Source organism: Plectropomus leopardus, chromosome 19 (genome assembly GCF_008729295.1).
Source record: "Plectropomus leopardus isolate mb chromosome 19, YSFRI_Pleo_2.0, whole genome shotgun sequence".
In the NCBI taxonomy this organism is placed as follows: domain Eukaryota; kingdom Metazoa; phylum Chordata; class Actinopteri; order Perciformes; family Serranidae; genus Plectropomus; species Plectropomus leopardus.
Window position 1 is genome coordinate 1,635,468 of NC_056481.1, and position 14,324 is coordinate 1,649,791.

Below are 14,324 nucleotides of genomic sequence, written 5' to 3' on the forward strand. Positions count from 1 at the left end.
GCAGCAGAGGAAAAGAAACGTTTCTGTGCTGCTTTAACAGAAATCTGATGAAGATCTGCAGCTCTGCTTTGATATGTAAATATGTTTTTTTTGTTTTGTTTTTTTAAAACTGTTTGACTAATGAATATAAGATTAATTTTGAGTTAAAGATTGGCTTGAAAAATAAATCAGAGGTCCAGTTTGCAGGATTATGGGACATGCATTGTCAGAAATGAAATATAATAAATCTGTTTTCTTTAGCGTATAATAATCTGAAAATAAGAATTTGTTTTTGTTACCTTAAAATGAGCTTTTTATATCCACATAGGGAGCAGGTGCTCGTCTACAGAGATCACCATGTTGCACCGCCATGTTCTCCAGCAGCCCAAACATCCCAAAGTCCTAGAAATGTCCTATAAATCAACAAATGTCCCCAAATCCTCGAAATGTCCTAAAATCTGAGAATTATCTTAAGATCCTAGAAATGCCCTAAAATTCAAGAAACATCCTAACATTCTAGAAATGTTCTAAAAACCTAGAAACACCCTGCAATCTGAGAACTTTCCTAAAATCCAAGAAATTTCCTAAAATCTTACAAATCCTAAAATCTTACAAATCCTAAAATCCTAGAGACATCCTAAAATGCCACAATTGTCATAAAAACCTAGCAATGTCCTAAAATCCTGTAAATGTCCTGAAATCTTAAAAACTTCCTTAAATCCTTGAAAAGTTCTAAAATCCTAGAAACATCCTAAAGTTCTAGAAATGTCCTTAAATCCTGGAAATGTCCTAAAATCCGATAAATGTCCTAAAATCCTGGAAACATTTATCGGGCCGGGCCCCTGGCCTTCAGTCATTTTTGTAAAAGTGGCCCCCAAGCAAAACAAGTTGAGTGTCCCGCTCTGGACCTTTAAACGTTACTTTTTAAAAATACTTAAGATCTTTATTTGAATGTTTAAAATAATCTAACTCTGGGATTATTTTGAAAATGTGATAATGGCAATGTATCGCTCTGTCATGCTTTTATTTTGTAGGCACACACAGGAAGCGGCGCGCTCATCTCATCCCGTGCAGCCTAAACGTCACGCCGGGGAGCCAATCAGACGTCCCCTCGCGTGTGTTGACGGACGTCTCCAGCGTTAGGCTCGAGGTTGCCCTAGCAACTCGGAGGATGGACCAATGAGACAGAGGCAGGCAGGGCTGGACTCCCTCTCCTCCTCCTCCTCCTCCCCCTCCTCCTCCTCCATCTCCGTCCGCGACACCACCTCCTCTGGAGCAGGAGGCGGAGGGAGGGAGGCCAGAGACCCATCAGCTCCTCTTCCTCAGTTCGGAGTCCAGCAGGAGCCGAACTGAACCGGAGGATTTTTTCACCGTCGTGCGTAAAAGCGCAGCGCGTCCGGAGCGCGCAGATGGCACAGAGGGCGCAGTAACCGTCCTGCGGTTGTTGTCGGTGGATCAGCGGACACTTGTGGCTCTCCCGGACACAACCTGACCCGCGTGACAGGACTGTTTGGTGCATGTAAACACGCGCAAAGGACTCCGACTTCAGACCGACTTTCAGCGAACTTTACGCGTCTCTGTATTTTCTCGCTTTCGGACCGGGGTGTTTTGAGGAGGCGGAAGGGTTCGGCTACATGCTGCCGAGTCTCATGATGGGACCGGGCAGCTGTCATCTGCCGCGAGGATGAGCCACAGAAGCAGCCCGGCGCGGGCGTACGACTTTCTGCTCAAGTTCCTGCTGGTGGGGGACAGCGACGTCGGGAAGGGCGAGATCCTGGCGAGCCTGCAGGACGGAGCCACCGAGTCCCCGTACGGATACAACATGGGTGAGTGACCGCCGGGGGAGGAGGAGGGTGTGTGGGACAGAATGGGTGAGGTGATGAGGTCATTTATTTACGTTAAACCTGCCTGTTAGGTGTTTGTGGACTTTATCTTTTTTTTTATGCGCACGGATTTCCTGTTTTTACGCACGGTTTACGCAGCGCTGAAGACCAGTGGATCAAACCAAGTGACAGCTCAGACACAGAGGGAGCACTCATGATGCAGAACAACCCCTCACACACACGCACGCACGCACGCACGCGCGCGCACACACACACACACACACACACACACACACACACACTAAATGTTATGTTAACTGGTTTGTTCCTTCTTGAGGTAACATGAGACACTTTGGCGCTGAATCCCAGTCTGAAACCAGTCACTCTTAACTGGAATACCTCCTTAATCACTGGGAGTTTAGAATCACTAAACTGGGGGAAAACAAAACTTAAGACAGTGCTGCACTTGAGTACAAGTTTGAGGTACTTTTACTTGAATATTTCCAATTTCTGCCACTTTATACCTCGACTCCAGTGCTGTGCTTTTTTATTGGATACTTTCAGTTACTTTACAACTTTTGCTGTTATTAAAGAGGTCAACAGATTATCAGTCTGGCCGATTATCAGCCGATATTTGACATTTTGCCTGTTATCTGTGTCAGCATTTTATTTTTTTTGATTTCACATATAATTAATTAATTGAAAAGTGCAAAGAAAATGTCAGCATGAGATGAACTTCTCTTTGTAAAACCTCAGGGAGATGTTTTTATTTATTAATTTTTCCATTTAAATTTTCACTTGACTTTATTAAAAAAGTTGCTAGGAACTTGTAAAATGTTGAATGTGAAATACAAGTTCATACAAGTACTTCTGCTTTCGTACTTTGATTTCTATTTTGTGCTACTTTATACTTCAACTCCAGTATTTACTTTTTGAAGGACAGCTTCACTTCCGTAAGAGATTGTGCTGTTATTATTAAATTTAATATATTCAGGCGTCATACGGTCATGAGAATCCTGGAAAAGTCATTGAATTAGTCTAGAAAAGTTTTGTATTATACTGCAAAAGTTTGGAAAAGTTATGGAATTCAGTTTCACAAACCTGTATAATAACACCTGATGCCTTTTCTTTAAAAACACGCCCCCCAAAATTGCCAAAACTTCTTCCTTTAAATATCACCAACATTTTAAAAAGGTGAAAAAAGGCAAGTTTTTGTCAGTGAAATAAAGACAAAAAACAGCCATTCAAAGTCTGATGGACTGAAACTGAATCTCAGCATAAGGTCTGAAAGAGAAAAGAGGATTTTGTGGGCCGCCGTTTGAGAGCATCTACAGTGTGTGTACAGTGTGTACAGTGTGTGTACAGTGTGTGTACAGTGTGTACAGTGTGTACAGTGTGTGTACAGTGTGTACAGTGTGTGTGTGTGTGTGTACAGTGTTCAGTGAAGTCTGATGTGTGCAGATGTTGATTTCTGCAGCGTCTGTGCTCGTCGTCTCAGCAGCTTCTCCATCAGCAGAGTCTGTTGATCTCCAGTAACAGTGACTGTCTGTATCTGTCTGTATCTGTCTGTGTCTGTCTGTGTCTGTCTGTATCTGTCTGTGTCTGTCTGTGTCTGTCTGTGTCTGTCTGTGTCTGTCTGTAGCTGTCTGTGTCTGTCTGTGTCTGTCTGTGTCTGTCTGTATCTGTCTGTGTCTGTCTGTGTCTGTCTGTGTCTGTCTGTGTCTGTCTGTGTCTGTCTGTCTGTCTGTGTCTGTCTGTAGCTGTCTGTGTCTGTCTGTGTCTGTCTGTATCTGTCTGTATCTGTCTGTAGTCTGTCTGTATCTGTCTGTATCTGTCTGTAGCTGGGGTTTGGTGGAGAGAGTTGGGCTCTGTTGAACAACTGTTTGTGGTCGTCATTAACTCTTTGAGACTTGGATCAAAATCAGTTTTCTTGTGCTGCTTTTGAATCTGCAGCAAAGTGGTTGATTTCTTTCAAATATATATAGATATATATATATATATATGTGTGTTTTTATATGTTTTATGTGTGTGTGTGTGTGTGTGTGTGTGTGTGTGTGTGTGTGTGCGCGTGTAAAAACAATTTCTGAAAGTCAGAAATACCGTTTTATCGTAGTACTCAACCACACTGGTGCAAAAATGATAAAATCCAATGTGAACTAATATAAACACAACTGTGTGTGTGTGTGTGTGTGTGTGTGTGTGTGTGTGTGTGGTGTATTAATAAATGCTGGCGGCAGCTGCTCATGACTCACTCCGGCTCCGCAGGAGGGCGTCCAGGACGAGCCGACGCTCTGCAGCTCTGCACATGATGTAACTGTGAGGTCGACGACTGCGACTTTGTACATTTTTCTGATCCCATTTATTTAAGATGATGTAATGAGGAAAACATTTACAACCTGTTGTTTGGACAGAGAGCTGAGCGGGGAGAACTGATTTAAAGATCTTTTTTTTGTGCCTTTATGTTATCTGAAAATAATTTGGGATGTTTTTGCAGACGTGTTTTCATTTTACAGTGAAAGAGTTTTAGGAATACTCGGTGTGTGTACTGATGCGACAGCAGAGATTTGTGTTTACGTCTCGGCGTCACTTTGTGACTCTGATAAGACAACTGGATCCTCAGATCAAAGTAAACCCGTCCTGCTGCAGCTGTTAATATTTCAGGCGTTGAGCTGACAGCAGCATCCGGAGCGACTTCAGCGCGACAACGGCGAAAAGCTCCGAGCTTCAGACTGCTGACACAACCGTCAGCAGAGAGGAGGTCAGAGGTCAGGGGGGCAGAGGTCGAATAACATCAGAGTGATCCTGGATGGATGACAGGAGACCGACTCATGCTGGGTGTTTAATGCTGCATTCATGTACTCCTCGGAAGTATCGTATTTAGGAGTTATGAGCACATGAACGGCCTTCTTAGATCACAATTACGAGCGAGAAATTGGGAAATTTTGATGATACCCGAGTTGTGACGGTTTGCGTGACGTTTCAGGGCAGCAGAAATGGAAACAATGTCAGAAATTGATGGTTAAAAATGCTAAATTTTGTTGTTTTGCTCCCATTAGCTATCGTTGAAAAATTTTCGTTTAAAATGCAACTTGTAGCTTCCATGTCGTTCCCACTTTACCACCTCAAAGCACGTGAACACAACCAAGTCTGAAGAGCAACTTCCCAACTCTCTCCAGTTCAAATATTAATATTTTTTGCGAGTCATAGTGGTGCTCCGTGGTTGAAAAATGTTACCTAATAGTCACGGTCTGGAGCTCATGCCGGTTGCCACAAAAGCAACAAGATCATTTCTACTTATTTATACTTATATATACAATTTATACAATGTTCACAAAAAAACATTTCATATATCACGTGGAATACGCTGCAATCATCGAGTATATTCATTTTATCGTCCACCACAACAACCAAGCGTCATTTTCTGCAAATTAGAATTTGTGCTAAATTTCGACTTTCCTGCAGAGTATCAGGTCGGTCGGTCAAACGCTTTGATCCAGCCTGAAACTTCTCAGTTGTTGGATGAATTTTGATAAAATGTGGTTCTTTATTCGTGTTCTTCTCAGGATTTACTGTAAAAACATTGTGATCTTCTGACTTCTCATCTCGTGCCATCGTCAGGTCAACGTTTTAACGTGTCCAGTACTTTGGTTTATGACCAAATACCTGCAGAAATAAAGACGTAAAAACCAACATCTGCCACGCAGTCAGTGAACATCATGTCCTGACCACGATGTGTTCTCACAGTGAGGTGAGCGTCGTAGCGTCCAAACGTCGAGCTGAAATGTGTGAACGTCGAGCTGAAATGTTTGATGCATAAATAAAAAGAGTCACTTCTCTGTATTTTTCATGTGCGAGCCGGCAAGGTCACCCCGATCTGTATGAGTGGGATCACACATCCAGAGGAGTGAGTCAGCCTCTCCTGGCAACACCGACAGCAACTCCACTTTCCTCATCATTATACCCCCGCTGAGCCACACACACACACACACACACACACACACACACACACATTCGTAGAGTCTCCCTGAGGCTCGACTCTCAGGGATTTTTAAAGCTCGGGCTGTTTGTTGGAGTGATTTTGTGAAGTTACACAACACTTGAAGAGATGTTACGAAACAAAAGAGGCGTTCACAGGCGTTAAAAACTAATTGTAAACAACCATTTCTTTTTGTGCGAGTGATTATCAGCAGCACATAAAACACACAAAATAAACGAAGAGGGCGTTTGTGTGCATTTTTGGCAGCTTGCGTCGGTGTGTTCTGTAATCAAGGCTTCCCCCCGTGCGGTTTCTGGCACCGCGGCCCGTTAATAGCAGCTCCTCTCTCTGGACTTGGCTGCAGAGCGAAGCCCCCGCCGGGGACGCCCGCCTGCAGCCTTCACGGCCGTTGATCCCGATCCAGTGGGTCCTGCAGACGTCCCGCGTTTTCACCGCTAAACTGCAGCCGCCGGCCACAGCTATGTCTCCATCTCCCCGTCATGCCTCCCATTAAAGAGGGCGACCCAGAAACGGCAGACATCGAGGCTTCACAGCTCCGGTTTTCCGTCAGCTGAGCCAAACAGCCTGAAGTGGGGGAAACCGTGTTGTCAGTGGCTGGGTCAGGAGTCCCAACACGTCTCCCCAGAGAGCCAGAGTCCCCGAAAAGGGAAATAAAAAACAAACAGCGTCGCTAAAACTCTAATTACTCACCTCGCTGCAGCTTTAGTTAGCTGCCTCACCTTGTTCTCAAATGTCAGCTTTTAATTGGCAACAACAAAGTCAGAATTACATGAACACCTCAGGGGATTTTTTTTCAGATTTGGCACAAATGTTCACTTGGACTCATAGATGAAGTGCTTAGATTTCTTGGGTCAAAGGTCAAGGTCACTGTGACCTTGTTTGTTTCATTCGTGTAAACTCAGAATCTCGAGAACTCCTTTTCAGGGAATTTCGTACGATTTTACACAAACGTTCACTTGGACTCAGTGATGAGCTGATTAGAATCTGGTGGTCAAAGGTCAAGGTCACGGTGACCTGAAAAACATGTTTATGGCCATCCCTCCCTCCTCAGTCGCTCCTCCTGAGGATGTCGTCTGAGGCACGTTGTGATTTGTGATATTGGTCTTTATGAATAATGTTGACTTGACACGAGCTTGGGGTCGACCGGAGGGTGGGCACATGTTGAGCGATGTTGTGAGCGATAATGAGCCACTCCACTAGCTCGCTGGCTCCTAGCGTACCCGATTGAGGTGCAGTGATGTAAAGATTAGCAAAATTCACCAACAGACTGACATGTCGAACTGATCAAAAGTGTTCGCCGTGGTCAACCAGTGGACGGTTAACAGCTGACATGCCTGTCCCACTTTGATTTGATACAAAGCTGATTAAAAATCGCTTTAATGTGGTACACAAAACCTGTAAACCAAGAAAACGTGTTCGAACAGAAACCTAAAATACAAACGTGAACCTGAAGACGAGCTTAAGTCCTGTTTAAATACAACAAAAGCCATGATGTAATCATCTAGTTTAAAACACTGACATGGTCCTTTAATACGCTAACACTGTAAGCATCATCGGCATCAACACACACACACACACACACACACACACACACACACACACACACACACACACACACCAGCGCTCTGTGCTGTTTCACTGTGTTGACGTCCGTCTACAAACCTCACTGTTTCCAACCTCTTATGTAACACCACTTTCCCAAGATGCTTCATGTATCATGCAGCATACCAGAGGGAGAGTGTGTGTGTGTGTGTGTGTGTGTGTGTGTGTGTGTGTAATAACCCGAACATATGTGTGTAGTAGGTTGGAGGAGTGTGTGTGTGTGTGTGTGTGTGTGTGTGTGTGTGTGTGTGTGTGTGTGTGGATTTCCTCCCAGAATAACTCTTACATTATATCACATCTTGTCTTCCTCCTCTCTTCGCTCTGATGCGCCTCGAGGCTCCGTCACTCCACATTTACTCAAGTACTGTACTGAAGTAACATTTAGAGGTACTTGTACTTTTCTGCTGTTTTATACTTCTAATCCACTCCATTTGAGACGCAAATATTGTACTTTTTTAAATGCACTACATTTATATCACAGCTTTAGTTACTTCACAGATTCAGAGTATTAAAATATAATCAACAAATAAATGATGATGTATTATTTTACAGTAAACCACTCAGTTTACTTATTATAGTATAGTATACTTACTTGTTTTGTTTGGCTGACGAATGATATGTGCACACACGTATTAATGTACAGGTATGACCCATATATATAATATATATATATATATATATATATATTAGGGATGCACGATAATTATCACCCGATAATGAGACTTATGACGTCATACCGATAATTTCGATAATAACATTTGTGGCCAATAAATAGAACCGATAATAATAAGCATAAATTGCTTTGTTTTGGCCCGTGTTGCCATGGTTTCGCTCCTCCAGTCCTACACACACTGTATCAGTCAGCAGCAGGGTTTAACCCATTGTTTCTTTGTCTTTTTTTTAACTCTTTCCCCGCCAATGAAGAGATTTTTCGTCAATCTGTGTTTTCACTGTAGTGTGGGGGACACTGTTACAGATTTTATGCAATAAAACAACATTTTCACGCCCAAAAACAAACGAACAAGACGATCTAAAGTCCCAGGGTGACGGGAGGAGAGGACTACTAACGTGCCGACTTTATCACTATTTAGCGGCTTTTCGGAGCCTCTCAGCGGCGACACAACACAAACCCCAAATCTTAAAACGGAATTGATTTTTCTCTTGAAAATGACTTTCTTTTACGGAAATACAATTTTCCAGCTTTTGGTCTGAAATGTCGATTTTTTGATGAAAATACACAGATTAAATTCATCTGTACTCACCACATCACAGCGTTTCATACCCTCGGGTGATGAAAAACAAACAAAACGAAGTTATTAGTCATCAGTATCTCATCAGCCACGAGAAGCTGGAAATTGCTCTCCCTAAACTGATCAATATCCATGTTGTGTGACAGTGTGAGTGACAGAATTATGAAATTTGGTTACTATGATGACGTTTGAGGAAATCACAAATCAAATCAGGTTTGAGTCGTTTTTTTGTTGTTTTTTTATCGGTGAATGGGTTTTAAGAAAACTGGCAGTAATCCAACCAGCTGTGAAAAAATATGATCGGTTAAATTTGGTGTAGATACGCTCATAGAGAGAAATGGATTCAAATTTTTAAATTAAAGTGTGATTTATTTGCATGAAATTATTCGTGTGTGCTCAGAAAAAGACCTTAAAGGTGAACTGGTTCTGCTGGTTTAAGCGCACACAGGTAAACGAAGGTGACTGTATGTGACTGCCAGCATCTCTTACTGTAACTCATGCTGATGGGTCCTCTGAGGTCGTGTGTGTGCGTGCGCGTGCGTGCGTGCGTGCGTGTGTGTGCGTGCGTGCATGTGTGTGTGCGTTGGCAGCCATTGTTGAAGCTTCACAGTTGGAGCGTCGTCACTTGCAGACAGCTCCTGATAATTACTGTTATAAAAGAGACGAGCTGCTCGCTGCTTTTTTGTTCCCGCCGGGACTCGTGTGACAGCAGCCTGATATTAGCAGCTAATCAAGTGTGTGTGTGTGTGTGTGTGTGTGTGTGTGTGTGTGTAAAGCTGGCGGGCGCTGGTACAAATCTCTGAAACTCTGAAAGTAAATCCGTGGCCGTGTTGGAGCCTCCAGCGGTGGATTTTCTTAATCTGCTGTCAGAGGAGGACGTGTGGATGGAGGCTGGGAGGTTGCTGGTTCTAATCCCTGTGAAACCTCTTAAAAGTGAGAAAAAAGGATAACAGATGATTTCTCTCACACCTTGTAACAGGAGCATTAACACCGGCCGCTGAGCAGCAGACGTTACGTAAGAGGTTTTATATACGAATCATATAAACAGAGAATAAAACGTTGGCGTGTTTGAGGTCGTTAAAACTGTGGCTGCTTGTTTGAGTTCAGTTATGAAGCAGAATCATGAAGCGACAGTAATTTCTGGACTATTTCAAGGAGAACTCAGCCCATCGTCCTTCGTTTCTTATTTTTACAGTCCTAATTTTGACTTACCTCGCTGGGTTTTGGGAGCCAAAAGTCCCGATGGTGGCGCTACAGAGACTGTTTAAAGCTCAAAACTTTAAAATTCATAAAAAATTACCTGTAAGAAAAACTTTTGGAAAACCAACTCAGTGCCAATTATTAACCTTCAGGGCCGCTTTAATATCGCTCAGAGTTAAGCTTTAAAAAATATTATACATTAATGTTATTTTCTGCTTTTATTGAGTTAATTATTTAAACCTTAAATTCATTGTTTGTTTTTTTTTTTTAAAAACAGGAGACTCATGTGTTTGTTGTTTGTTTTGTTTCAGGAATCGACTATAAGACGACCACCATCCTTCTGGACGGGAGGAGAGTCAAGCTGCAGCTCTGGTACTTTTACACGCCACGTGCACGCTCACATCGATAGTTTCTCTCTCTGGCCAAATATACAAATATAAAGATATCTTTGAAAATATAACTCTATGTTTTGGCTTCTTTGAGCTTTAGGTCAGGTTTCTCACAAGTGCAACAGAAGAATGCAGCGCGGTTTAAAATGTTTCTCGGATTTTAGGGGATTTCAGAAATGTTTCTAGGATTTCAGGACATCCCTAGGATGTTTCTCAGATTTAAGGGCATTTCTTCGATTTTGGGACATTTCTCAAATTTCAGGACATTTTCTAGGACTATAGGACGTTTCTAGGAATTTAGGAAATTTCTAGGATTTCAGGACATTTCTTAGATTTTAAGACATATCTAGGGTTTTAGGACATTTCTTTATTATAGGACATTTCTCAGATTTTAGGACATTTTTTAGCTCAGCTGGGTTCTCCGTCGGTGGGTGTGGGGGATCCTCCACTGGCACTTTTTTTGATCAACAGTATCTTTTGATGCTGTTTTATGCACGCTGGCATTTTATGTGTACTAAAAGTACAAAAACATTTCCCAGTGTGAATCACTTTATTTTTATTGTGAATTAGGAAATAGTTGGGGTTCCACCTGGCACCCTATTGGGGACCAGATTTGACTCGTGAGCTGCAAGTTGAGTATCACCGTTATAAAAAATAATAACACATCATTGCTGCGTCGACACTTTAGAAAAGTCCTTTTTGCACTTGAAGGCAGCATCTGATCAGACTTTGAGATCAGAAATAAATGTAAAGAACCTGAAAAATGTCTCGTCGTGTTGGAAAAAACGTCTTAATAAACTTTCCTGTATATATGAACAACTGCAGTGACGAAAAGGCAAATAAGGAGGATTAATGCACGCAGCGAGAACATACACTGGCTGCATTAATGCATCTGTTAAAGCCTCCACATGTTCACTTAAAGGAGAAGGACGTTAGTGGGATTGCAGTGCACTTAATGTACTGAACACACACACACACAAACACACACACACACACACGTTCAGTCACCCATGGCTCTAAACCGCCGGCCTCTCGGAGGTATTTTTAGAGCGGTTTTGCTTTTAGCCCAGTCAATATTAAATTATTAATCTGAAACTTTGTTTGATGTTTAAGCGGATGAGACGCTTTAGCTCGGGCGTGTGTGTGTGTGTGTGTGTCTCTCCCCTGGCTACACACACTTTGAGTAAATCCCCGCCTGACCCGATGTGACGTTTTCGCTCACACGGCGACACGCAGAACTCCTGTTTGGGGTCTTTCACTCTCGTCCTGAATAACAACAGATGGAGCGTCTCAGTATCAGTTCGTGATGAATCTTTGTGGTTTCGCCGGACCACCTGACTTGCAGAGCGGCAGCTGGCCCGGTCAGAGGCAGCAGGCCAGCAGCCAGCGAGTCCTCACACGAGCCAACCCAAACACTGCTGTGGTATTCAGCTCTGCTGCTTGTTTTTCACTGCAGACACGAAAACAACGGTCCAGTCGTGTTTCAGTGGAGGGAGGACACACGGACTTTATTATGATTGTAGCGTTTTTAAAGCCACTCCTGCATCTGAGAAAACTGTCATTTCACAATAACAAGATCAAACTCAGTGTGTTGTTTCATACAAAACTGTGCTTTTTTATCCATGAAAAGAAAGACTTGAGAAACAAGCGTCAAGTTAAACAAGTCATGCCAAAACTCTGTCATACTTAAATGACCGAACAGCTCAGCAGCCTTAATGACACCTCAAAACGGCATTAATGCCGTGCTAATGGTCGCAGTTTTGAACGGATCCTTAAAGGGATGGTTCAGATTATTATGCTTCAACATTTGCTTTTGCGTTGCTCAAGAATGGCGTGAGGGGAATTTCCTTAAATTTGGCACAAATGTCCACTTGGACTCGACAATGAACTGATTAGATTTTGGCGATCAGGGTCACTGTGACCTCACAAAACATGTTTTTTGGCCATAACTCAAGAATTTGTACACTCATTATGATACAATTTCACACAAATATCTAATAGAATATAATGATGAAGTGATGAAATTTTATTCTTGAAATTTTGATGCAAACATTCAGTTTGACTGATCGATGAACTGATTTGAATTTGGTGGTAGAAGGTCAAGGTCACTGTGACCTTGCATTAGTCTCATTTTTGTGAAGGCAATATCTGAATATGGCCTTGAGGGAATTTCCTGAAATTTGGCACAAACGTCCACTTGGACTCAAGAATCAATTGATTTCCCTTACAACCCCCTTAAAAAAAAAAAAATCCAAACTTTCCCTTTACTGCCACGTACGGAGGAGGATTAGGGCCAGGCAGGAGAAATGTTTTTGAGAGGAGGAAGATTTATTTTTCATTATGCACGTCGACAATAAAGTTGAAATGTCAAGAAAAATGTTGAAATACAGTGTTGATAAAAAACTAGATATTGTATTTCAACATTATTCTCGACATTTCAACTTTTTTCTTGACATTGTTTTTGGACATTATTCTCGAACATTTCGATTTTAATCTCAACATTTATTCTGGATGTGCATGATAAAAAAAAAAAATTCCTCCTCTCAAAAATATTTCTCTCGCCTGCCTCCAGTAGTCTTTCGTAGCCATGAAACAGCCGCAGTTCTGCGGTAAAATGACCTGGTTACGTTAAAGAAAAGCATCACGGTTCTGCAACAAATGAAATATTTGTACCCAGCACCACGACCTCTGACAAATCAACATCAGTCCATAAGTGTTTGTTTCGGTGGAGAAGATGCTTCGGCGAGTTTCCTCTGAAGGTTGGAAAGACTTCATGTTGAACTGAAAAGTGTGTGTGAATGTGTGTGAAGTGTCTGACCTTTTAGTGTCTGTGTGTGTTTTTTTTAGGGACACGTCTGGTCAGGGACGGTTCTGCACCATCTTCAGATCGTACTCCAGAGGAGCGCAGGTACGTGGGCGTCTTCTGTCAGAAACTGGACATATATCGATATTTTTTAGTGTGTTTAGGGTTTTTGTTTCCTCAGAATGAGCAGTTTGTGTCTTCATCTAAACCGAAACAAATAACACAGCAAATATTTACCGCCATGTTTCTTCGGATAAACCAAACATTGGCTCTCGATGGGGACATCCGCTTTGTCGTGTTTTGGCGCCGGCCAGTGTAGTTATCATCCCTTTGCGTAGGAAAAAAAAGGCTGATTTATTTTTAGTTTTTTAAACATAAAACTGTTTTATTCAGTGTTTTTATCAGTTTAAATCAGCTGGTCTGTTTGTTTTGGAAAGGGTTAGGGTTAAGAGAGCTCTGCGGGTAATTAAACTGTAATCCTCACCACGAGAGCAGGACGATCGATCGCAAATGCTGTATATATATACACACACACACACACACACACACACACATATATATATATATATATATATACGGATATATATGTGTTTATATATCCAACACAAGGAGAAAACACTGCTGATCTGAACAATAGAAAACTGATAACTTTTTATCATCAAAAATTTAAATCTAAATCTAAAAGAAAAAAGACATGTTGTTATTGTCGGCGTCTCTTTTTTCAGCCAAAGATGCACAAGACAGAAAGTAAGTGCGGTTTTCTTTTTCGCCATCCACGTTTAAGACGAATGAATAATGACTTTTGGAGGGAATTCAACTTTTTTTTACATTTTAGAGGGAATTTGATATGTAAAGAGAGCTTCCTTCATGTAAAAAGCTACAATAATTACATAAAATAATAGACTCAAAATGATTTTATTTAATACATTTAATCTATTTTTGACACATCGCCATAGCAACATATGGTCATGTGTGTTTTATTTTGCCGCCCTGCCAGTCCGTCTATATATTTATTTATGTATTTTTCCCCGTGCTGTCACAGAAGTGTCGCCAATCCGCCGTCTACCATCCACCGTTAACTGAGCGCAGCATAAACCTGACACACTGGACCTTTAATCACCCGAGGCCCGATATTTTGGAGCAGTTTGATGCTCGTAAGAGTTAATTTTGGGTCCTCTGACGGAGCTTGTGTGTGTGCTGTTGTTCTGACCTCAGACAGACTCTCTGAGCTCTGAGAGGACGCGTGAAGAAACTCATCAAACAGCCGCAGACGGCGTTGTT

The 14,324-nt window shown here is 42.1% G+C and overlaps 1 protein-coding gene across 1 annotated transcript; it reads left to right on the plus strand.

Moving 5' to 3' along the window:
- Nucleotides 1-1,280: 1,280 nt before the first annotated feature.
- LOC121958978 (ras-related protein Rab-40B-like) lies at nucleotides 1,281-14,208 on the plus strand. The gene is made up of 4 exons (XM_042508160.1): nucleotides 1,281-1,805; nucleotides 10,163-10,223; nucleotides 13,088-13,148; nucleotides 14,086-14,208. Exons 1-4 carry the CDS (start codon nucleotides 1,664-1,666, stop codon nucleotides 14,206-14,208), a joined length of 387 nt encoding a protein of 128 aa, XP_042364094.1. The 5' UTR covers nucleotides 1,281-1,663.
- The last annotated feature ends 116 nt before the right edge of the window (nucleotides 14,209-14,324 follow it).